At 47.3% G+C, this 23,616-nt stretch overlaps 2 protein-coding genes across 5 annotated transcripts in view; one reads left to right on the top strand and one right to left on the bottom strand.

Annotated features, from left to right (window-relative positions):
- MAP4K2 (mitogen-activated protein kinase kinase kinase kinase 2) overlaps positions 1 to 23,616 on the bottom strand; it is a 299,578-nt gene that overhangs the window by 4,398 nt on the left and 271,564 nt on the right. For all 3 annotated transcript variants that reach the window (XM_085625928.1, XM_085625929.1, XM_085625930.1), the window contains 5 exons: positions 17,453 to 17,630; positions 13,541 to 13,609; positions 13,341 to 13,427; positions 12,897 to 12,967; positions 12,668 to 12,723 (listed from right to left, as the gene is read on the bottom strand). In XM_085625928.1, the coding sequence (XP_085482054.1) occupies positions 12,668 to 12,723; positions 12,897 to 12,967; positions 13,341 to 13,427; positions 13,541 to 13,609; positions 17,453 to 17,630 (461 nt within the window). The remainder of the gene's footprint in view (positions 1 to 12,667; positions 12,724 to 12,896; positions 12,968 to 13,340; positions 13,428 to 13,540; positions 13,610 to 17,452; positions 17,631 to 23,616) is intronic.
- LOC146798618 (uncharacterized) overlaps positions 1 to 23,616 on the top strand; it is a 111,099-nt gene that overhangs the window by 85,142 nt on the left and 2,341 nt on the right. For both annotated transcript variants that reach the window (XM_085625932.1, XM_085625931.1), the window contains exon 2: positions 23,209 to 23,338. In XM_085625932.1, coding sequence (XP_085482058.1) covers positions 23,209 to 23,338 — 130 coding nt within the window. The remainder of the gene's footprint in view (positions 1 to 23,208; positions 23,339 to 23,616) is intronic.

Genomic DNA, 23,616 nt, shown 5'->3' with positions numbered 1-23,616 from the left:
GTCACTTTGCAAGGACTGACACAGACGTACGTCTCGCACACATTCATATACTCTTATGACCTCAAAGGCTAGAATCTCGGTTATCTTCCATTTCCTCAAAAACATATGGGCCATGATCAGGATATTCAGTCAGGAGTTCAAATCATAATTTCCTATTTTTGTATATGCCTCAGTATTTACCATTTATCATCACAACTTTGAACGCCATTGAAACGGTATAAAATTAAACCTATACGGTAAGTAATTAACATTCTTGATTCATTTATATCTCTTCAACTAAATGCAGCTGTTTTGCAAATACCTAAATGTAACATATGAGTGCTTTGGTCACTGCCCAAAGCACTTCTATGGCGCTAAATGTCTACAGGGTTAACTTACATCATGCTTTGTAGTCTGTTCTCATCCTTCTTAAGTGGCAATAAAAAAAGGTTACCGAAGGGTAACAATATTTCTGGTGAATACTCTATCTACCTCCCTAATCCTTACCTCGTGAATATCCCATGTCCTAGACTGACCCCGGAAACCTATGACATAGTTCTCCTGTGTTGATAGAGGGTGCTGGCTCCACTAATACTGAAAGCAAGATTATGGTGACTTTACTAGAGTAATATAGCACCCATCCCGGCACTCTGACATCAGTTCCCCATCGTTTTTCTCATGCCCTTCAGACCAGAGACAAGGAAATGATAGCTATTATTGTGGTATCAGTGCAATGCAACAATCTGGATTGACAACTTTTTAGAGAGACTATGACCGTCCCTCACAATGGAGAGGATAGTGGGACTGGGGAGGAATCTACAGGTAGAGGGAGTATCCACCAAAAAGATCATTACTAAAGGTAAGTAAGGAGTAGTTTCTTACCTGTAACTCCAGTTCTGTAGTAGGGGTATCTCTGTTATAGTCATAATCTATGAATAATCCCCGCCCATGTGCGGGGACCCCGGAGCAATCAAAAATATCTCTTAAGCTGTCCCGCATTTGCAAACCTGCAAAGACACTTAAGAGACAGACAAAATAATACAGCCTAATCACAACAAGGCTGCACTGGCCAGCACTTCCTCTGAAGTGAACACAAAAGCCAAAATAAAGTTGAAATGTCATTTTTATTCACATCTGACATGTTCCTTTATTATCACACACTCCCTTCACCAAAATCCCTTTAAACAATAGAGAGGAAGGGGTGGACAGACAAGCCCTATAGGCTGTCATTATGTGTCTGCTAAAGGGATACCGTGCCTTTAAGAAACTCTCCAGAGACCCCCGGTATCCCAGGATGCACAGCCAACACAAGTTACTTTCAGTTCTTTTTGAAGGTGTATAACAACAGGCCTGATACTATCAGGTTACTCCACCGGGGAGGAAGGAGGGTCGCTTATGACTATAACAGAGATACCCCTACTACAGAACTGGAGTTACAGGTAAGAAACTACTCCTTCTATAGTAGGGGATCTCTGTGTATAGTCATAATCTATGAATAGAATGGCAAGCCCATCCCAACCAACAAGCAGCGGTGGAGTAAGCCCAACCACCAACAAATCACTGTGCAAACAAATTCCTCAGCGAAGCCTGTCCAACCTGCGCATCTGCCCTAGCATCAGAATCCAGGCAGTAATGCTTCGTAAACGTATGGACTGACTTCCAGGTGGCAGCCTTACAAATGTCCGCAATGGGAACATTCCTAAGCAAAGCTGTAGTAGCAGCCTTGCCTCTAGTCGAATGTGCCGTAGGCTTACCCCCCAATGTTTTATTAGCTTTTTGGTAACAAAGCTGAATACAGGAAACAATCCATCTGGAAATGGACTGCTTTGAGGTAGCTAAACCAGTTCTTACCGAACCATAATTAACAAACAGTTGATCCGACCTGCGGATATCTTTTGTCTTATCCAGGTAGAATTTCAATACCCTACGTACATCAAGTGAATGCAGAGACCTCTCCGCCGGAGAGGAAGGATGCTGAAAAAACGTAGGCAAAGTTATCATTTGATTTACATGGAAATCTGATATCACCTTAGGCAAAAATTTAGGATGGGTACGCATCACCACTTTAGAAGCATGGAAAACAGTATACGGCTCTTGACAACACAGAGCCTGAATCTCACTCACCCTCCTGGCAGATGTAATGGCCACAAGGAAGGCAGCCTTCCAAGACAAATGCTGCAACGAAGCCTTATGGATAGGCTCAAAAGGCTCCCTCATCAATCTAGATAACACCACATTCAATTCCCATGGTGGAGAAGGTCTTCTAACAGGGGGAAACACCTTACGCAAACCCTCCAAAAAATCCTTAATCACAGGGATTTGAAAAAATGAGGTTTGAGAAGGGCCCTTCCTATACGCAGTCAGAGCTGCGAGATGAACCTTAATAGACTGAAAATTAAGCCCAGATTGAGCTAACTGCAGCAGATAAGGCAAAATAACATCTTCTTTACAGGATGTAGGGTCAAAGTCCTTTGCCTTGCACCATAAGCAGAATCTCTTCCACTTATATGCGTAAGAAGTCCTCGTAGACGGTCTCTTCGCCTCTTTCAAGATCTCCATACAGTCCTGAGGTAGGTTCAAGTGTCCATACTGTACTAGCTCACGAGCCATGCTGCCAAACTCAAGGACGAGAGATTGGGGTGAACCATCTGTCCTCCGAACTTCGTGAGAAGGTCCGGCCGACACAGCAGGCGTCTGTGTGGCAGAACAGACCGGTGAAGAAGGTCGGTGAACCACCATTGCCTCGGCCACTCCGGAGCAATCAGGATCATTCTGGCTCTGGATTGCGACAGCTTGATCAACACCGCCGGGATCAGGGGAATGGGTGGAAAGGCGTAGAGAAAGCTGTTGGACCAGCTGATCCATAGGGCATTCCCCAGCGTCCCTGGTTGGTAGTACCTGGACGCGAAGTCGCGGCATTTGCTGTTTTCTGCCGTAGCGAACAGATCTATATCCGGAGTGCCCCACTCTGCGAAGACGTCTCTTAGCACGTCGTCGTTTAGCACCCACTCGTGGTTCTCTTGAACGAGCCTGCTGAGCGCGTCTGCTTGGGCATTCTGCACCCCCGGCAGATGGGTCGCCGTGATCGTCAGGTTCCTGGCCACCAGCCAGTTCCAGATCGCCTGTGCCTCCCGAGACAGGGTGTGTGAACGTGAGCCCCCCTGCTTGTTGAGGTAATACATGGTCGTAGTATTGTCCGTCTGAACCAGCAGGGAGTTCGTCCTGAAGGAGGGATGGAACGCCTTCAAGGCCAAGTGTACCGCTCTGAGTTCCAAAAAGTTGATATGGTAAGTCGTCTCCATCTGCGACCATATCCCCTGAATTTGAAGAGGGCCCGAATGCGCTCCCCAGCCCTGGAGAGACGCATCGGTCACTATGGTCTGGACCGGAATATCCTTGTGAAAAGGAGTCCCCTTGCAGACATTCTCTGGGGCACACCACCATTTCAGAGACTGCCGAGCGTGTTGAGACAGCTGGATCTTGTCCTCCCAACGCCCCCGCCTCTGGTCCCATTGATCCTCCAGACATTCCTGTAGGGGCATCATATGCAAACGTGCATTGGGGGTGAGAAAGATGCAAGAAGCCATCGACCCCAGTAAGGAAGACACCGTCCTCACCGTAGGAGAGCGGGCTGAGATGAGATGCCACGCCTTCCCACGGATCGATAAGCGTCTCTCCTCCGAAGGACACACGCTTGCGGTCAAGGTATTGACTGAGGCCCCCAAGTACTGGAGACACTGCACAGGGATCGGCACTGACTTCGACATGTTGATGTGCAGTCCCAGGCGATGCAGCAAGGCAGCTGTCCTGTTGAAATGGCACTGGGCTTCCTGGTAAGTGGACGCTTTGATCAACCAATCGTCCAGGTATGGATACACAAACACCTTGGTCTTCCGCAGGTGTGCCGCGACCACCGCCATGCACTTGGAGAACGTCCGTGGTGCAGACTTCAGGCCAAACGGGAGTACTGAATACTGGTAATGGTTGTTGCCTACCAGAAACCTCAGGAACTTGCGATGCTTTGGTGCGATCGGCACATGAAAGTAAGCGTCCTGCAGATCTATGGCGCACAGCCAGTCTCCTCGATGCAACTGAGGGTAAATCTGATGCAGGGACAACATACGGAACTTTTCTCTGCGGATCCACTTGGTTGCTTGACGCAGATCTAGAATAGGCCTGAACTCGTTCTTGTCCTTTTTTCTTACGAGAAAGAACCGTGAGTAGAGACCTCTTCCTTTTTGCTGCAAAGGAACCGCTTCTATCGCCCTCTTTTTTAACAGAACGTCTGCCTCCCGCTGGAGCTCCCTCACCATGTAGGAGGAGCGCACTGGTGGAATCTGTGGAGGCGGGCTGGTGAAACGAAGACAGTAACCATTGCAAACAATATTCAGCACCCACTTGTCCTGCGTTATTGTCCTCCACTCTGCCAGGTAGTGTTGAATACTTCCCCCCACCGGAGCGGGTAACGGATGAGGGGGAAGTAACTTTTCAGGGCTTCGACCCGGCCGGGCCTTTGTTCCCCGACGAGGACTGATGCTGTCCTCTGCCCCTCTGGCGCTTCTGAAAGGACTGCCTCGGGAACTGCTGTTGTTGTTGGGGCTGTTGTTGGTGGCCCGACTGACGCCCTTGACCTCTCTGCTTGGCGTAGCGCCTGCCCGAGGATCGGAAGGACCGCCTCTGCTCCTTGGGCCTCTCCAGCCCCACCGCCTTCAGAGTTTCCGCCTCAGCCTTCATGCGGGCCATCTCGTCATCCGCATGCGACCCGAACAGCGTCGTGCCAGAGAATGGTAAATTGGCGATCTTCTGCTGTGCTTCAGGCTTGAGCGGGGTCAGCCGCAGCCAGGAATGCCTCCTCATGTGTATGCCGTGGCAGTACCCATGGGCCGCCAGCAGCGACACATCCCCCGCCGCACTGATGATCTGATTAGAGACCATCATGCCCTCGTTCAGCACCTCCTGAAAGTCCTCCCTCTTGTCTCTAGGCAGGGAGGTAGCGAACTGTTGCAGGGAGTCCCAAAGAGACCTGTCATAGCGCCCCAACAGAGCGGAGGCGCTAGCGGCCTTCATCGTAGTGGCCGACGTGGAGCACATCCTCCTCCCCAAGGAGTCCATTTTGCGACTCTCCTTATCCGGAGGAGCCGTGGAGGAAGGCGTCGTAGAGTGTTGTTTACGAGCCGCCGCCACGATAACAGAGTCCGGTGGAGGATCCACTCTGAGGAACGCCGGGTCCGAGTCAGGAGCCCTGTACTTTTTTAGCAGTCTCGAGGGCGCCGGTTTCACCACGGCCGGCGTCAAGAACACCTCCATTGCAGGTTCCTCCAACCCCGGAACCAACGGGAGGAGGGGGCGCGACAGATGAACCTTATGCAGAGTTTCAAAGATCACAGAAGTAGTGGGAATAGGGGTAGTGACTGATATCCCCAACTTCGCCGCCCCTCTCATCAGCACCTCCTGGAACGTGGCAATGTCAGCCACCGGCGAGACGCGGGTAGGAGGCGTCTCCGACAGTGAGGGAGAAAACCGTCCAGTCCCAGAAGAGTTCGTGCCCCTCGAGCCTCTGGAACGAGACCGATACCTCCGTCGTCCATGTCCAGAGCGAGTGGACGATCTGCGCCTACTCCGTGATCGCCTGCGAGGGCGAGAGCAAGATCTCTGCCTGTGAGGAACCCTCGGGGGTGGAGGCGGTGGCTGCGGTGGAGATGTAGGCAGCTGAGGCACGGGCAGAGGCAGCGGAGGAGGGGGAGGAGGAAGAGGACGAGGAGAAGGAGGAGGAAGATCAGGCACCGGTGGAGGAGCCGGTGGAAGATCGGGCGCAGGAGGCAGAGGCGGCTGCTGGGTACGCAGCGGGGACAGATGTTCCGAAGCCCCATCACTCCTAGCAGGAGAGCCCGCACCAGAACTGTCCGGGCTCGCGGCCACTCTCCTCTTCTTGGCAGGCCTGTCCCGCGTGGAGGCCACCGACGGGGAACGTCCGCGTCTCCCCGATCCCCGACTGGAGATCGTAATCACTGAGGACGTGTTCCCCGATGTCCGTGACGTCGAACTGTACGTCGACCTCGTCCGGCGTCTCTTAGCCCTCGACGTCGAACGCCGTCTCGCAGTCGAGCGTCCTCTCGACGTCGAACCATGCCTCCTCGACGTCGAACCATGCCTCCGTGACGTCGAACCACGCCTCGACCTCCGTCGCCGCGGCGTCGACTTCTGCCTCGTCGTCGACTTCTGGTGCTTCGACGTCGAACGCTGGTGTCTCGACGTCGACGTCCGGTGCCTCGACGGCGACCTGTGCCTCGACGGCGACCTGTGCCTCGACGGCGACCTGTGCCTCGACGGCGACCTGTGCCTCGACGGCGACCTGTGCCTCGACGGCGATCGTCACCGCCTGGACGGCGGGCGCCGAGATCTCGGCGTCGACTCCGTCAGCGTCGAGCCGTGGGTCGACGGCGAAGGTGGCGAGTGAAGTCTTCCATGGGGCTCGGTACGACGGCGATGGGTTGTCGACGTCGACCGTGACACCTGCGACGGCGACCCGGTCCCGGGTCTCGCCGGCCCCTCTCTCGACGTCGAACGCCGAGGCTGCCGCGACCCAGAGTCCTGGATCGACGGCGAACATACCGGTGCCTTCTCCCTCGCCGTCGACGTCGTCGCCTTCGACGTCGAACGCGACCTACCAGCCGGTAGGCGCCGTTTCTGCTCCCTGCTCTGCCCGGAGGTCCCTCCAGGGGCTGAAGCATGGGCGGAGGAGGGGGAATGAGATCCTCCATGCCCCGAAGTCCCACCGGTCCTCTGCTGCTCCTGTCCCTGAAGGCGAATCTTCTCCCTGTCCCTCAGGGTCCTCTTTGAAAAGGTTTTACAGATGGCACATGTAGCTGGGACATGTGAGGGCGACAAGCAGAGGATACAAACATCATGTGGGTCCGTCTTGGCCTTTTTCCTCCCACACTCAGGGCAGTTATCGAACAAAGCCATGCTAAGAGTGGGCCAAAACTGCTCCAGATTGCAGGCAGTAGTAGACAAAGGCTCTAGACGTCGAATGAAAACACTATTTATCCAAAAAATCCAATTTTAATCAAATAAACCACCCAAAAGGGTAGAGCTCAAGCTCCAGGGTCCTGCTAGCAGGAGCCGGAAAAAAGAACTGAAAGTAACTTGTGTTGGCTGTGCATCCTGGGATACCGGGGGTCTCTGGAGAGTTTCTTAAAGGCACGGTATCCCTTTAGCAGACACATAATGACAGCCTATAGGGCTTGTCTGTCCACCCCTTCCTCTCTATTGCTTAAAGGGATTTTGGTGAAGGGAGTGTGTGATAATAAAGGAACATGTCAGATGTGAATAAAAATGACATTTCAACTTTATTTTGGCTTTTGTGTTCACTTCAGAGGAAGTGCTGGCCAGTGCAGCCTTGTTGTGATTAGGCTGTATTATTTTGTCTGTCTCTTAAGTGTCTTTGCAGGTTTGCAAATGCGGGACAGCTTAAGAGATATTTTTGATTGCTCCGGGGTCCCCGCACATGGGCGGGGATTATTCATAGATTATGACTATACACAGAGATCCCCTACTACAGAACTTTTATTTCTGAAGTATACTTCCACCTTTCGACTCCTCACCTGTGGATTCCAAAGCCATAACCTCCCCCATAAGTGGCCAAACCCAGAAATCTTAGGGGTACAGAAAGTGAAAAATGCCCATTTCTTCTCAAGTCTGAATCCAAAAAATAGTGCTTGGTGAGTGTGAAGGGAAGCCAGCTGAGCAGATTTCAGCAACTGGAACACTGCTGGCCAAAGCTGACATACACGATTTGACCCTGGTGGAAAAGGCAGGAAGTCCCTCAGATGGCTTTGTTTTGAAAGGGCGTAGCCCATTTTGATGCACACATTATCCAGTGGGATAAGATCCTATTCTGGACCGCCTTGCCTTACTTAATGCCAGTGTATTCTACAAAAAGTTGACCTAAGGTCATCAGACCGTATGTCTTTAGTGCTGTTGATGAAAAAACTGACCGCTCATTTTAGATCTAACTGGTGCAGTCTCTCTTCCTTCTTATTTGGGTGGGGTGGAGGGTAGAAGGTAGGGAGCGCAAAGGACTGGCCCAGATGAAAAGGGGTCACTACCTGAAGAAGGAACACTGCCTTTGTCCGTAAGAACCAATTTTTGTCCGGAAAGAAGCATGTAAAGAGTGTACTGACAGTCAGTGCCTGTTTCCTGACAAGTCTCATCAGGGTAATTGCAACCAGGAAAAGTTTTAAGCCATAAAAAACGCAACTGGCAACTGTGATGGGAGTACCTGTCAAAACAATTAATATTCCACTGGAGCATAACAAATGGAGTAGGTGCACACAGGTTTACCAGCTGCTTCAGAAATCTGACCACTATTGGTGACTTAAAGAGAGATGGCTGACCTGGGAGGGAGAGAAAACAGATAGGGTCGCCATGTACCCCTTGACAGTGTCCGGTGCACATACCGAAGTACCTCAGTAAGGCAGGCCTTCAAAGAGTCGACGTCTTGCTAAGCACACCAAACAACAAACCCGTTCCACATCCCAGAGTAGATAGGCTTGGTGGAGGGAAGATGAGCTGAAAGGATCATGTTGACTAACTCCAGTGGTAGCGGAAGGAAGCTCAGATGTCCATGTTCAATTTCCAGGCATAAAGATGGATGCTCTGGAGGTTGGGGTGCAGAACCTGGCCCTCAGACTGCGAGAGGCGGTCCCACCTGAATGGAAAGCTGAGCGAGGGTCACTGAGAGAGTCGCAGAGGATCTGAGTACCACACCCTACGGCCAATCCGGGCAAATGAATGAAGATGACTTGTGCCCAGTTTTGGTAAATCGTCCTCAAACCTCGAGTCATTAAAGGGTTGGAAGACACATAATGAAGTAGATCATTTTACCTAATCTGAAACGTCTTCCCCAAGGCTTTCTTCAAAGGCCAATGGAAGGCACAGACCAACGGGCATTGTTGTGAGTTGCAAATAGATCCATCCGAGGGTGCTCCACAGGGCAAAGATGTTTTGTACCACCTACGTATGAAGTTGTCACTCGTAAACAAGATGATACCAGCTCAAGCTGTCGGCCGTTGCGATCAGAGAACTAGCCAGATGGTTGGCGGCTAGCTAAATCCCATGCTGGGGCACCCATACCAAGAGCCTCAGCACTTCCTAACAAAGAAGGAGAGACTCTTGCTTGCTAATATACCACATCATGGTTGTGTTGTCTGTCAAGATCAGAATGGACTGACCATGAAGACTAAGGAGGAAGGCCATCATTGCTAGTACAATTGCCCGTATTTTGAGTAGGCGGATGTGAAATACATGTTTCTCCAGAGACCACAGGCCTCTGATCTCCAGTTCCTCGAGATGAGAAACCCACCTGAGGGTGAGTGCATCTGTCACTGCTGTAGCCATCGCTGGTGAAGGGTAGAAGGACATCCCTTGGAAAAGATACTCTTCCACCAACCACCAAGTCAAATCCAGAACAGTGATCCAGGAGATCGTGACTGAGCCTGCCACATCTACCCGTGCTGAATACCCTGCCTATGAAGAACCCACTGAAAAAGTCTCATGTGCTAGGATGCTTGTGTGATCAGCAGGATGCAAGAAGCCAGCAGACCCAGCAGGCAAAGGACCATCAGGACTGGAATCTGAGCTCCCTCCCAAAATATCAGAATCATATGCCAAATGTCTAGGATCTTCTAGGGAGGGAGAACAGCTTGAAGAGATATTGTGTCCAGTACTTAACCTATGAACAGGACATGCTGAGAGAGATCTAGGTGAAACTTGGGCACACAGATGGAAAAGCCAAAGTTGAACAGCAGAGATGCTGTTGTCTGCAGGTGGTGCATCATCATCTGTGAAGAGCCAGCTTTGCATAGCCAGTTGTCCAGGTATTGGAATACAATTATCTCTTACCTCCTGGGATGAGCTGCGACCAGACTTCACCTTTATGAAGACTCAAGGTGCCAATGTTAGTCCAAAAAGGAGGACCGCAAACCAGCAGTGAGGGGACTCTACCCGGAAGCGCAGGTCCCTCCTGTGTGACCGAAGGTTTGGTATGGGCAAATAAACACCCCACAAGTCGAGGGACACCACTGTTCCTGCTTGTAGTGACAGAAGAACTTGAGCCAGGGACAGGATCCTGAACTTTTCCTTCTGGGGCAGAGATTCAAGAGCCTGAGATTGAGGATTGGATGAAGACAGTTACCCTTCTTGGAACCAGTTGGTACAGAGTGGCACCCATGCACAATTTCATGTTCTGGCACAAACTCCACGACTCCTTTCTGTAGCTGGACTGTCACCTCCTTATACAATATGCACAGTTGCTTTTCTGTCTGAAGGTATTTATGGGGAGGATGTGTGGAGGGGATTGCTGGAAGGGTAGGGTATACTCTCCTACAATTTGAAGTGCCCATTGGTCCAATGTCACACCTTTCTAGACGTGCATAAGGGAATAAACCTGTCTTCCAACAGGATACATGTGGGCTTTCAGGGACTGGGCTAAAGGGGCTTTCTAGGCGGTGTGAAAGACCAGGGGGAGGGAGAGGAGAGCTGTTGAGACTGTTGGCCTCTTCCTTAGCCCCTGTTCCATAGTTTCTGATTAAGGGGTTCTTTTGTCACTGCTAAAGCACCTGGGCGGATTGATGCTGTATAAACTGCAATCCCTTGGAGAAGCCTCTGAACTTTCTGAACTAGCAGTAATCCTGTGGGGACTGGAGACTCAGCAAATGGACTGTGGCTTACTTTGTGCCAGAAGAGATGCACCCCAACGAAGGGCATATCCATAAGTGTGACTTGTATGTCTCCCAAAAAGCCTGAGAACCCTAGTCAGATATTCCTGTACAAGGAAGCATATGAGTCAACAGCTCAGGCCACTGAGCTGTGTCAAATCACGTCCTTATAACGAGCCTAGATGCATCCTGACCACCATGGACCATGTCACTAAAGTAGTCTCAGGTGATCTGGCAATTTAGGTTCAAGCTGTCTCAGATTTGTCTCATCCCAGGAGGCATGCAGCATTTAGGGAACAAAGAGCCAGACTTCCTACTGAAAGGTCTTCTTCCAAAGGGCCTCTAGCTTCTTGTTCTCTTTTAGGTGGGTACACTGGAAACAACCCTGGGTGTTGTTTGACAAACAAGGAAGCCTGAAAGACAAGACTCTCTCGAACCTGGACCCACAGGAACAGATGGTGCTGGCCTGTATCGACACGCCATTGATTTGTCCACTGCTGGGGTAGATGTTTGTGTGTCTCATGCATCCTTTGTAGGTCATGTAGATTAGCTGCCTTCTTCAGCACTGAGTGAAACAACGCCATCTCTGCAGAGGTCGGACCTGGCAGCGGGTTGATGTCAATATTCAAAGACTTCTCCAGACCTCTGGCATTTTGCAGTGCCAGATAGTCATCAGTCTACGAAGAATTAAGTGGAAACAATTGGTCACTAATGTCATCGTGTCCTGGATGCCCATATGGCTTTTGTAGAGGATCCAAATCAAAGCCAAAATCTTTCTGTATCATCTACCTGTAGGTTTGATGCCCACTAGCCCTGTATTCTTACTCTTCTATCATTCTCAGAGCCTCTCTTCTTGAGTGATGGGTCTTAGTTGGGCCTGTCAGTGCCTCCTGCAGAGAAAATAATGTCGGCTGAGGCAGATGGTGATATCCACCAAATCTAACTTCGAAGATAAAGACTATCAGAGTTGGAGTATGCTTGACTTACCCCATGATTTCAATTGCATCTTGGGGATTCCATTTGCTGCTTATTTTTCTCACTTGAAGACTATGAGATGGAGAAGAGCAAGAGTTTGATCAAATCTGAAAACCGAGAAGGACATTGAGCCCAGTGGTCGTCCCGGGCATGGGCCATGAGCAGCCTGGCTTCACACTCCTTTATGGCCTTAGGAAGCATGCTGTGGCACTGGTCACTAGAACAAAAATCATGCCTGGAGCCCAGTTACCTCTGATGGACATTTGTCTGTCGCGACAAAGGTTTAAATCCTGACTTTTTTGAGGGTGGCATTTCTAACTCACTGCTCTAAATGTTTAATGACTACAGCTGCTGCAAAAAAAATCTGAAAAGGCCATCACTGAGGAGAGTAGCAGTTTATGTTGAAGGGCGTGGAAGAATAGAAACTGATGTCAGAGTGCTGATCTGGGTAATATGAGTCTGCAGTGATGTCACCACAACCTCGCTTCCGGCAGCATAATTGACCCAGATCCCTCTACCGGGATGCAGTATGGAGCCTGAGATTGACAGATCTGCAGTTTGGAGTATCCATCAGAAATTTACTTTCAGTTAAACACTGCACTGAAGCAAGTGTCCCACTGAGCTTTGTAGTAAAACAACTAAAGGGGGAGGGTGTGCTCACTGCAAAACTTGGACTGCAATAGTATTGCTTTACATACAAGAAAGACCAAAACTTGTCTGTCCTTCTCTGTTGGCCACTTTGTTTCTTCTGTTGGTGAACTCTGCAAATGAGTGATCACCCCCTTATTCGATATACAGGGTACCATGTTTGCAAATCAATAGAAAGCACTGCTGTCCATAAGGATTTGCTGTTGATCTCCTGCTGGGGAATTATTTTTTCTAATGAAAACCAGGGACAAGTAAATGCGTAGTTCACTCAGAAAGGTCCTTCAGATTTGTATCTGACCAGATAGTGGCAACCACTTGAGCCTGAAGCTGCGATTGTGTCAACTCACCGGTTTGCCCCCAAGACTCTAAACACCCTGGACTCGTCAGTGATTTCTTGTGTCACCTGCAAGATAAGGGTGACAAGAGATGAAAAGAGGAAAGTGGAAGGTGGGAAGGAACAAGTGTTAGCGTAAGAGAGGAACAGACGGAAATGTTTTTCATTCTTTCAATATTCCCTGAGAACAAGCAAACATTTCTGAGGGACAATGCCCAGTTGCAAATTAAGAGTCTACAAACCTCATTTGTTTGGATGCTACGTCCCTGCATCCCATGCTTCCAGAATGCAAGTACACTGTCCTGCAGACAGACTGAAAAGAAGTAAAACAGATAAGATATATTATAGAGTAGCATATGCCTTGTTGCACATAAAAATCCACTTCACTGAAGGAAAACATTGAAGGGGTATTGCCGTGAAGATTTTACATTCTTACTATACACTTCTACAGCTTCACATGCTTGAAATAAAGGTGCAGATCCCCAACACATGATGAGACTCTGGGGAACTCCACCATAGCTTGCCAAAGACATGATTAATCTACTTGAGCTGGACCAAAGTATTGGGTACTCTACAGGTTGTGGTCACTGCGTGCTATACAAGGGAAGCAAGCCAACCTGGGAGTTCAGTGCTGCAGCGCTACACAATAAGAGATAGAAACAAAACTATACAGGCAGTGCACTCACCAATGGTCTCGATGTAGAAGCTGAAGGTAAGTTCAGGTGCCAGTCTGCCCTTCGGAGCTCCCTGCAGATTCACCATTTTCACACATTCTGGAGGGACAGATATAGAAGCTGGTCTCAAAAAGTAAGTAGGAGCAATGGTATACCAAGTGCAGACCGTAAAGGGGAAGATGGATAGGTATTAACCGCTCTGAATCACTTACGGTCAAAAGATACCAAAATTGTGTCCCTGTCCACTTGAATCACTTGCTGGGCGATGCTAGGACCAGTGTCTGCAATAACAAAAAAAATCCCAAAAATGTGAGATGGTGATGCAAGGATTGGAAGGCAGGTCAGATTTAGATACTCAGAAAGTGAATGACAAGCAAAAGAGAGCAACAGAAAGATATAAAAGAATGTGGAACAAACAGCAATAAACAGAAGGAAAGGGCTATAAGAGGAATTGATGTAAGCTAAACAGGAGACGGAGACAGGGAGTTCTAGAGAGGAAGTGAGGGCGAAGAGAGGAAGGAAGGAAGATAGAAAGATAACATGAAGGGAAGAAGGTTTGAAACAGAAACACTGATGATCACGGAGGAGGCGAGAGAATAAAGTATGCCACTCTTGTCTTTAATAGAGGTGGATGGAGACTCATGAAGGAGTAAAGGACAGAGGAAAAGACTGAGGTGCATTTCCGCTTTTACTCTTAGCTGCTATGCAATCCTTTCAAACTCTGAAGCCTCCTTATTCCATATTATTCCCAATGTCAAATTTTCAGCACTGCCAAGTCAAACATAAAGAAGGTACAATTTCAGTACTGTCACCAAAGATCATTTCAACTACCTTTTAAAAAAATGCAAAGGAAGAATTATTGGCGAGAGGGGCCCACGCATTAATGAGGTTGGCAAAAAGCCATGAAAAGGAGTCAAGTTGTTAAAAGACAGTGGGTATTTAAAAAAGGTGAGGTATGAAAGCATGTGTGTTAGTGTAAACAAAACACAAAGGAGCCCCCGGGTCTAACAAGGAAAAAAGTGTCGGCTGACGAAGAAAGGCGTCACTTTAAAGGGTGGTTCCCTCACCCACCAGAGGCGGCATGCTTCATCACTGGGAGACCTCCTCGCACCATGAAGCCTAGTAATACTGGAGCTAAAAAACCCTCACTGAGAGGGAGGAGCTCAGGGATGTCTTTATGTAAGAGGGGTTATTACTAAAACCCAATGCGAGCTAACAACATATTTCAGCTAATGACCTAGTGAGTGTCGTGGCTTTCTTCAGGATCCAGAGTCATAGTATTTAGATGGTCAAGCAATCAATAAGGACTATGTGCTGGATTGGAAGTGCTCATTGACAGTATTAGTGTCAGCTGAAGAGATAGGCTTGGTTATTAAGGGAAACATGGATTCTATATTACAAACGCTTTAACTGTTCTACATAGGACCCGGATCAACTTTTAAGTACTAACATTAACACAAAACTGTTAAGTTTAGCCTAGTGTTCAGCAGGACAGCAACAGGCCTTGAACTTCCAAAAAACAGGAAACCAGCATTAAACAAGCAGCTGGAGGAAGTCTTAGTTTTTCACATTGATCACCTTCTTTCATTTGTTTTTAGCTACACTTCTTCTATCCATTGTTTACAAAATGATGTTTTTAAATTGAAATCGTTTTTATTAGCTCTCGCTGGGGTGAGTAGCTCGGTACTGACTAAGACACAGATATAATTGGACATAAACCAGAGCCCGTATTTTTATGTTTTGTGTTTATTGTTCTCTTCACTTTTTATTGTAACCTACTCTTTTTGAAAATTTAATAAAACACATTTTGAAAAAAAAGAAATAGTTTTTATTATTTTTAAGAATACGTGCCAACATGTGTCTCTCACTTTCCTTAGGAACCGGGCTTCTAGATATTTAGCAAATAACTCCTGTATTCACTAGTTGCAGTGAGTGAAGCAGTTTATTGCTCGAAGTACAGAGCACCCTGCAACAACAGCACTTAGCAACAACTGTACCTTCAGAAACCCACTCCACAAGTAGGCAGAGAAGCGGAGACATCATAAACAACCACTAGAACCAAAGAGTACATTAGCAACATAATTGAACATTTTCTTTGACTACGCAAAAAATGTTTTACTTGGAAGAGAAAGAACAGAGAGAAACCACAATCATTTCTGCCAAGTGAAGAATGTTGAAATACAAGTCCTCTGCAAGACTTGGAAAAGATGCAATGCCTTGCCTGATCATTTTTCAGGTCAGTCTTGTGTTTTCCTGTGACTGAACTTGATAATCTGCAAGTCCACTGGAAATGCTCCATGTTTTTGCTTTGTTGTTTGTCAGCACAGCAAAGATCTCCGGACTGGGGGGGAACACCCAAAGTGTACCTCCATGTTTTGATCGAGGGTGGCTGCTGCACCATAGTCCGAGGCGATGATGCAACTGGTGGCAATGTGGTTCTAGTTTAGGCGTGCGAGCCTGAGGGGAGATTATCTATTCACTCTTCCCTGTAAAAACCTTTGCTCAGAAGTGGTTCTCGCCTAACCTCATGTGGGGGACATGTGTCGGTGGCACGTGTGCTGTGCATTTAATTTCTTGTTTTACAGTAACAGGATTGAACAATGCTGTCCACCGGGTCACCTTGATCATCGATATACAAAATGGTGTCTCTTCTGCAGGTTGTCTTTCTCCTAGATGACCATGACTACCTGCATGTCTCTGTTATTTAGGATCCTCTCCCTGTTGGTTCAGGGTGGATAGGGTTTCCGTCCCTTTCCTTTGGTTCAGAACATGTTTCCACTGTGCTGGAAGAATTAATTCCTTCTCATTTTTCCGTGTTTCTGGCTGTACCCCTCTCACAATGGCCTACTGCAGGACTTTGAGGGCAATCCCACATCCACACATTGACTAGATTCAACCAGTCTTACCTTGGAATCTCTGCTTTGGAAGTATGCGAAACCGGGAGAACAAAAATGAAGGTGCCCGTCCTCAGGATTTCTTAAGGTGCTCTTACTTTGAAAAAGCTTTGTTTGTCTTGAATTTCCAGCCTATGCGCGTACAATCCCAAAGAGAGAGCCAAGCATATCAAAGCAATGGTGCTTCATTATAATTTTTGCCTGGCATGTCTGTCCCAATCATTGTTTGTAAATAATGGAGTAAAAGACCTGACATGCCTCGAGTGAAGCAAGATACAGCACCATATTATAACAATTGCCATAGGGCCAATGTTAAGGGAAATCGAGCATCTAAGGTATAAATGTTATAAAAACCTTAGGAGCCATAGCTCGGCTACAGAAGGTACTAGCACCTTCTTGTTTTCTTTACGAATCATATTTTCAACTGCTCTTTTTACTTACTTATTAATAGAAGACTTAATCCAGTAAAATGATAGGGCACTACATGTACATTTAAGTTTATTCAGTGTAAAGTACTAGGCCATGCTGTGTCAGAGTATCTAACCCCTCCCACCTCTTAAAGTAACCTTTAAGAAGTCAACTTCACGCATTTGCTTATTCATTCATTTACTTTGATAGTTTTGTAATGGCTCGCACATGGCCCCAATGGGCGTTACAGCTACCCTAAGAGTTCTTTGATGTAATGTTTAAGAGCTTGCAAGATGCACTACTAGTGAGTCAGGTGTCTAAGGGTAGTAATTTGAACATTCAGTTAGCGTGGGATGGTATTGGCGACATTGTAACTGCTGGTATAGCTCTAGGAAGTGAGTAATGAACGGAGATACTACGTTCCGAGGGTCAAGAGACAACTTTGTGATGCAGTATAGTAGTAGTATCCATGAAGACACAACTTAGGGAGGTCCACTGATGGGGGTATAATAGGGTATTGATGTTGGCTGCATTCTAAGGAGCTTTTTTATTAGAGGCACATCATCTGTCGGGTCTGATTAGTTGGCTCTTTCAGTGGAATGCCTGTGATCTGAAATGGTAATTTGGAGTCCATTTCATTGTTGGTAGGTACTTAAGTAGCTGTCAGAGATGAAATGTGATGAGAATATAGTGTCAATGAGTTATTTATTGGATGGTCCTTAACTTATCCTACATTCTTGGACCTAATTACACAGAGGACAGTGCCAGCGCAGTTGTTTTTGGGGGAATGGGCTGAAACGTGGGTAACCATTTTTAATGTACCTGTTTGGCAATCCATGCTGAGTGTGGATGAGGCATTCAGACGCACTATGTTAAACTGAAGCTCCTGCCCAGAATACCCGGTCCGGCTGGCACCAATACAGATCTGTGGGTAGTCCTCACCATCCACCACCAGCAGCTCAAAAAGGGCCAGAGGCACAGGCAAAGTGATAGGAAAATGCTGGAACACAAAGAAGACTGGTTACAACTGTAGACTATAAGCAAGACACACAAAGCAACTTCCAGTGTACTCTTCCTGTCTCAAGTGTTCAGTCAGAATTGGAAGACTTCAGCAGTGGGAGCTTCTTTGAGCACTGCTTGGCCAGTGCAATGGTACATAAATGGGGCACAGTGAGTGATGTAGGACTTCGACAGCGCAAGCTCAGTGCAGCACCACCCTGTCCGGGATAGAAGCCCACCCACACAAGCAAACTAGCCATCCTATCTGCAGTGCTCAGTCAGTTCTGCAGGAACCAAGTGGTGGGTGCTTTTTCTACCAGTAGTCCATCAGTGCTGTAGAACCTCATCATTATCGATGAGAGGCGTCCAAAGAGGTCAAGCAGTGTCTGTTCCATGATAGTTTGTTGAACTATAGCAATGGACTATGTAAATAGGGTGACCGTCTCCCTCCGGTGCTTAGACAGCATTTTCAGTGCTGGACTTTTGTGTGATAGCTTATGCAGTCTGGATGTTGTAATCTTGTTTTGCATCCACTGAATTAATTACAACACATATGAAATCATTGATTTGTTAGTAAAATGTTTAGGACTGGAGATAGTGTCTGTAATGACCTGGAGCAAGTGGTGACACCATATATAAATCAGATTCGCTGTATACAAATGCATCTTACGGGTGTTATATTGAAAATCTAGTTTGGAAGCAGCTCTGCCAAGCTGATGATGAGCCAGAGCAAGTGGGGTTTGGTCAAAAGCTACATTTGTAACTACATTACATTTCACAGAAGGAGTTGCTGTTTCTTCGCATGGATTGTTTTAGGAAATAATCTGCAATGATGCATGTTTCTGCATATTAATCAAGTAACCACAGTAAAAAAACAAAAGCACTGGCAAAACCAATAGGTCTCGCCCATACAAGAGCTATTGGCTTTTCCAATGTGTTTTAGCCATGTTGTACACCAGTGTGGCTGATGTTCAGTATGGCTAAAAGTTAGTGGCGTAGAGGATAGTGGTGTGGAGTGTCGTAGGGTGAAATGGAGAAGACTGGAGTAGAGTGCTGTAGAGTGGAGTGGCAGAGAGTGTTGTGTATTGGAGTGGCATAGTGTGGAGTTGTGTAAAGTGGCATTAACTATAGTGGCATGGAGTAGAGTGGACTCATGTAGAGTGCAGGGGCATTGAATTCAGCGGTGTACAATGCAGCATCGTAGAATGCAGTGGCGTAGAGTAGAGTAGTGCATAGTAGAGTGCAATGGTACAGAGTGCAGTGGCGCAAAGTGGAGTAGAGTGCAGTGTCATAGAGTGCAGTAGAGTGGCAGAGAGGGGAGTGGCGTAGATTAGCGTGATGCAGAAGGCAGTGGTGCAAAGTAGAGTCGAGTGGCATAGAGGGCAGAGTAAAGTTGGGTGGTGCAGGATAGAGAAGAGTGCGTGGTGAGGAGTGGTGCAGAGTAGAGTGGAGTGGCGTAGAGTGGAGTATGCATGGTGTGGTAGCACATTGCCATTACAGGCAAAACATTTTCAAATTAAACTACCTTTACATTTGCACAGCCATACAGTTTTACTAATAAAACTATACAGTACACAGACGAAAATGTGTGGAAATTGCATCACTTAGTGTAATGATTTGTTTTGATTATATAGTATTTCTTCCAACACAGTTCAGATATAATAAAAAAAATTAACTTCAGGTGTGATCCTAATTCTGATAGATTTTGAAATACTTACACAGTTCATTTAAATGTTGTTGTGTGCTAGAAAAAAAACTAACCCCTGTATCCATAGCAAGATTGTCACATAAATCCTCCCACTTTAAAGTCAGAGAAAGAAAAGTAAACAAGCGTCCTCGAAAGAAAGAGTTTGACATTTTACTTCAAATCTTTGAATGCACAGAAAATGTGATGAGATAAGAACAAGATTGACAGTAACGGAGCACTGGAAAGGATACTGCAAATAAGGTTTGGGCAAGGGAAGGTACAAACTCAAGCTGCACATCCTAAAACAAAGCCAGCAAATGGAAAGCTATAAAATGTGAGTTGCCAATTGCCAATAGCAAGCAATGGGTAGAATCCATTACTAGGTCAACTTTCTGAATGTCCCCAAGATGTCTGAGCAACCAGAAAGCACATGCTCTCAGCAAAGTAAGATTATTGCTACACACCCACAGCAGAGTTGGCTCTTCCTCCCACTGATCTTGACTAGCTTTCCTACCTTCCCCATGCCCACCTACCCTCGCCAGTGGCGGTGCATCCATTGGGGCGTTGCCCCACTAAGCCACATGGAAGAACGTCACGCTAACATTCAATTTAGTTAGTAACAAAATAATCTCGCAGCGGCGTCTGTTCAACGCTCTAGCTCAGACTAGAGCTCTACCGGGACAAGTTCGACTGAATTGGACATCACGGAAGGGTGAGGGGGCGGGGCTGCGGCAGTAAGTGACAGCGCAGAAATAGCACAGCAGCAGTGCGCATGTCAATTTTTGGGCTAGTCATTTTTATGACTGGCCCGCACACGCACAGTAGTACCTTCTCTCCTCCCCTTAATAGCGACTCAGACTGGCGAGGGACCCGAGGGTGCTTCTTCACCCCGCAGCCCCCGGGTCTCATTATGGGCAGGCAGTAACCCTGCTCTTAGCCAATCCTGGTGCAGTGGCGCTGCTAATGTAGCACCAAGATTGGCTGAGACACCACGCAAACTGCAGGATGGTGCCGCGCGTGGGTGGTGGCACTGCCCAGTGCCGCATTTGTATGGCCAATCACATTGTGGCTTATGTGTAGCCATGCAGCAGTGATTGGTCATTTCCTCTATGCTGTCGGCATGTCACCGCGCCAGTGCCACACGAGTCAAAGTCACGAGTCGTCGTACCTCACAGACGGTAGACCTCGTGCCGCCGGTGTGTCTACAGTCTACACAGTCAGTCGAGTGAGTCTACTACACTTCCCCTCATAGATAACGTAAGTTTTTAACACAAACAGTGACTGTACAGTGGCATGAATGAGGTGAGTGTGTCAGGGGCCCAAGTGCAAGCAAGGAAAATTGTCTGCGTATAAGCCTCAGTTAGGCCTCGGGATACGGGATGCTGATTGATGAATCCCTACAGTTGACTCGCTGAATTGAACCCGGTAATATTTTAAAAGCACGCTCCTAATGCCTTCACATCTATTTTATTTGACCCGGGGCGGCGCTGCGGCGCAGCCTCTCTCTGGCCGGCCATCGTAATGTAATGTGATGATAATTAATATATATGATTGATGACATCACTTTTGTTGAGGTCCCGGCCGGGTGTGGGGGATACAAGTACTACCTTCTTTCAGAGGAGGGAAACAAACCAGTCCTAAAATCCGGTATTTGTAGAATATCCAACAAGATAATGCCCGGCTTTTTACTACAATCCCGTTAAAGCACAGCAGCTCTGCTGACGCTGCCAGCGGCGTCCAGCAACTAGGATGAGAAATGCTGGCACCGTTAGAGTGAAAGTATCAGGAACTGCAGAGTGTGCTGCTACGGCCAAGTCCTCATGGGTATAGCATCTAACAGCCCTGCTAACAAGTGCCGATACTGTTCGGTTGCCAGCCCTACCAGCCTTTCTGCAGCGCCGCCTGACCATTTCTCAATACGCCAGCCAGTGAACGTGTGTGGCGATTTGAGGGCGATTGTCTCGGGCGATTCGCGAGAACCTGGGGGACGACACTCGCCCCGGGGATAGACCGGTCTGAACAGGTAGGAAATACCAGGAAAGCTCTGCCGTCACCTGATATCTGGGTGGAGTCAGGCACACTGCCCCTTAAGAAGATCTGGCTCCCCCTTATAACCTTCCAGGGGCCATTTTGTTTTATTGACGGAATGCACTCCTCTATCGCTCGTCACATATTTTCTATGTGGATGGTTTCGCTGATGCTTACAAAACGTGTCTGTGGATTCCTGGGAGGTCACTCTTTTCCACCCTTCACTAGCTACTTGATTGTGCCTAATTTTAACTCCATTGGGGTCCCAAGTGGGACGCTCACAGCCCCATTAAGAAATGGCAGGCTGCCATTAAAAATTATCCAGCGTTAATGCCTTAATCCTGGCGTTCGGAAACTATGTGTTACAGATAATCCCCCTTTAAACAAGGGTCAGGGGAGGGGAGTAGCTTGGTACAGGAGACCTAATTAAGAAAGCCTCCTCTTCAAAAGAAAAAATAAATGCTTGCCCAGGGTAGCACACACTAAAAGAATAGATGCATGCAGTTCCAACTCCTTGGGCCTAGTGTGTTATCAACGCCACAACGAGTTACCTGATGGCCAATCACTGTGGAGCTTGAAAATGCCAGTCTCTTTACATGTAATTTGTGGATCAGATGACAACATATGTGTATGTGTCTGAGGCGGCTGAGGGTCGGGGGCAGTGGGGTCCGGTCACGTCACGCCGGCGGTGCAGTCAGTGTCACGGTCCTACGAGCAGCAGGCAGTGACACACACACACAGACTCACTTTCATCTCCTTTCACTGCTCCTAATGTGGCCATTCGTTTTGAACCAACAATGGCCATGAGGCACCACGACCTTTAGAACCGGAAGTATATCACCAACACCAAGTCAACCACCACAATACTTGCAAACACTAAAAAAATGTTATTTACAAAAGAAAAGGTTTTTTTCTTCTTTTAAACGCATGTATGAACAGTTGCACAATAAAAAGATGGGGGATAAAAAAAGACTGGATGATTTGGAAAAAATTTAAATTACTGATAATTTCACATGTACTGTATATTTAATCGAAATGTATAATTTAATGCTTCAAACTCAGCTTTCAGCAATCAGTAGGGTACTCCATGGCACTTATGAGAGGTTGTTCTATTAGTCTATGTGAACTTTGACCCTAGCATTATTTTCTGGAAGCAAGAGTAATTGTCCCATTAACACCAGCATTAAGTGTCGAATCATCATTAAAATGAACTCATAATAGAAATGACAGACATATCACTGGTGACCGTAAGCTTAATCACAGATAGGATAAGGGAACATGGTTCAGGTCCAGGAGGTTTTGCAAAGAAGGAATTCAACCCACACATGACATTGTTTTGTGAGATTGAGAACAGATTACTATAGGAATAAGTCCCAATGTCGCGTGTCTTCCTTTTGCACGGGGATGCCACTGTAAACAGAACAAGCATTGGCATAGCCAATAGGTCTCGCCTTTGGGACCTTATAAATGTTTAGCCATGCAACACTTAATGTTGTTGCACCAAGGATATTGTTAATGTTTTACCTAGAGAGAGATCGGAGTTTTGTCTAATGGAAGTTTTGACTCATGGAAAGGTAGCGCAGAAGGTTAATGTGCCTGCTGCAAAGAACATGTACCTGATGCAGATCACAAAATGCACATGATGTAAATAGGTCAGCGAGTCACTGCATTTGTCTGAGAGATCATTTTGTTACTTGCAGTTTGTAAGTTAAAATCCTAACATACAACAGTGAGCTATTAACTGTAATCTAAGAGCTGCATGCAAACTGCAAGGTAAAAATTGTAGCGTTATGTTTTTTCCCCCCCAGTCTTTGTTTGATTACCCTAATGTTTCAAAAATAAATTATTATATTTTTATTTTCAGCACCTGGTAAAGCCTGACAACCTGAACCATCACCTAATTTTTGTGCAATTTTTGGACGAAGAACAAGAGGCCCAACCTCCTTTGCTGCTCTTTCATCCCGGCTACGACCCAGCAAACAACCGTGTTAAAGGTAAGGAAACTGATGATATTTTTTGGAGTTAGGGCTATGTTTGTGGTCACTCTACATGGTGGTTGGGGTGGGTGCACATTCTGAACATTGTACACTCAGTGGATGGAATTTACTAATACTGAACCTTAGCCCTGTGCTTTGGGCAATAACGGTTGTTAAAGGCACTATCTATTCATTGCCTTGTTCAAGGCCCTCAAACAGTATCTGTTTCAGGGCCTTCAGCAACCACTATGGCACACAGAGGCAGCAGGCAGTAGGGCTGTATTTTTAGCAGTCCT

This window comes from Triturus cristatus, chromosome 9, assembly GCF_964204655.1.
Source record: "Triturus cristatus chromosome 9, aTriCri1.1, whole genome shotgun sequence".
Taxonomy (NCBI): domain Eukaryota; kingdom Metazoa; phylum Chordata; class Amphibia; order Caudata; family Salamandridae; genus Triturus; species Triturus cristatus.
This window is presented reverse-complemented; position numbering and strand designations above follow the sequence as displayed.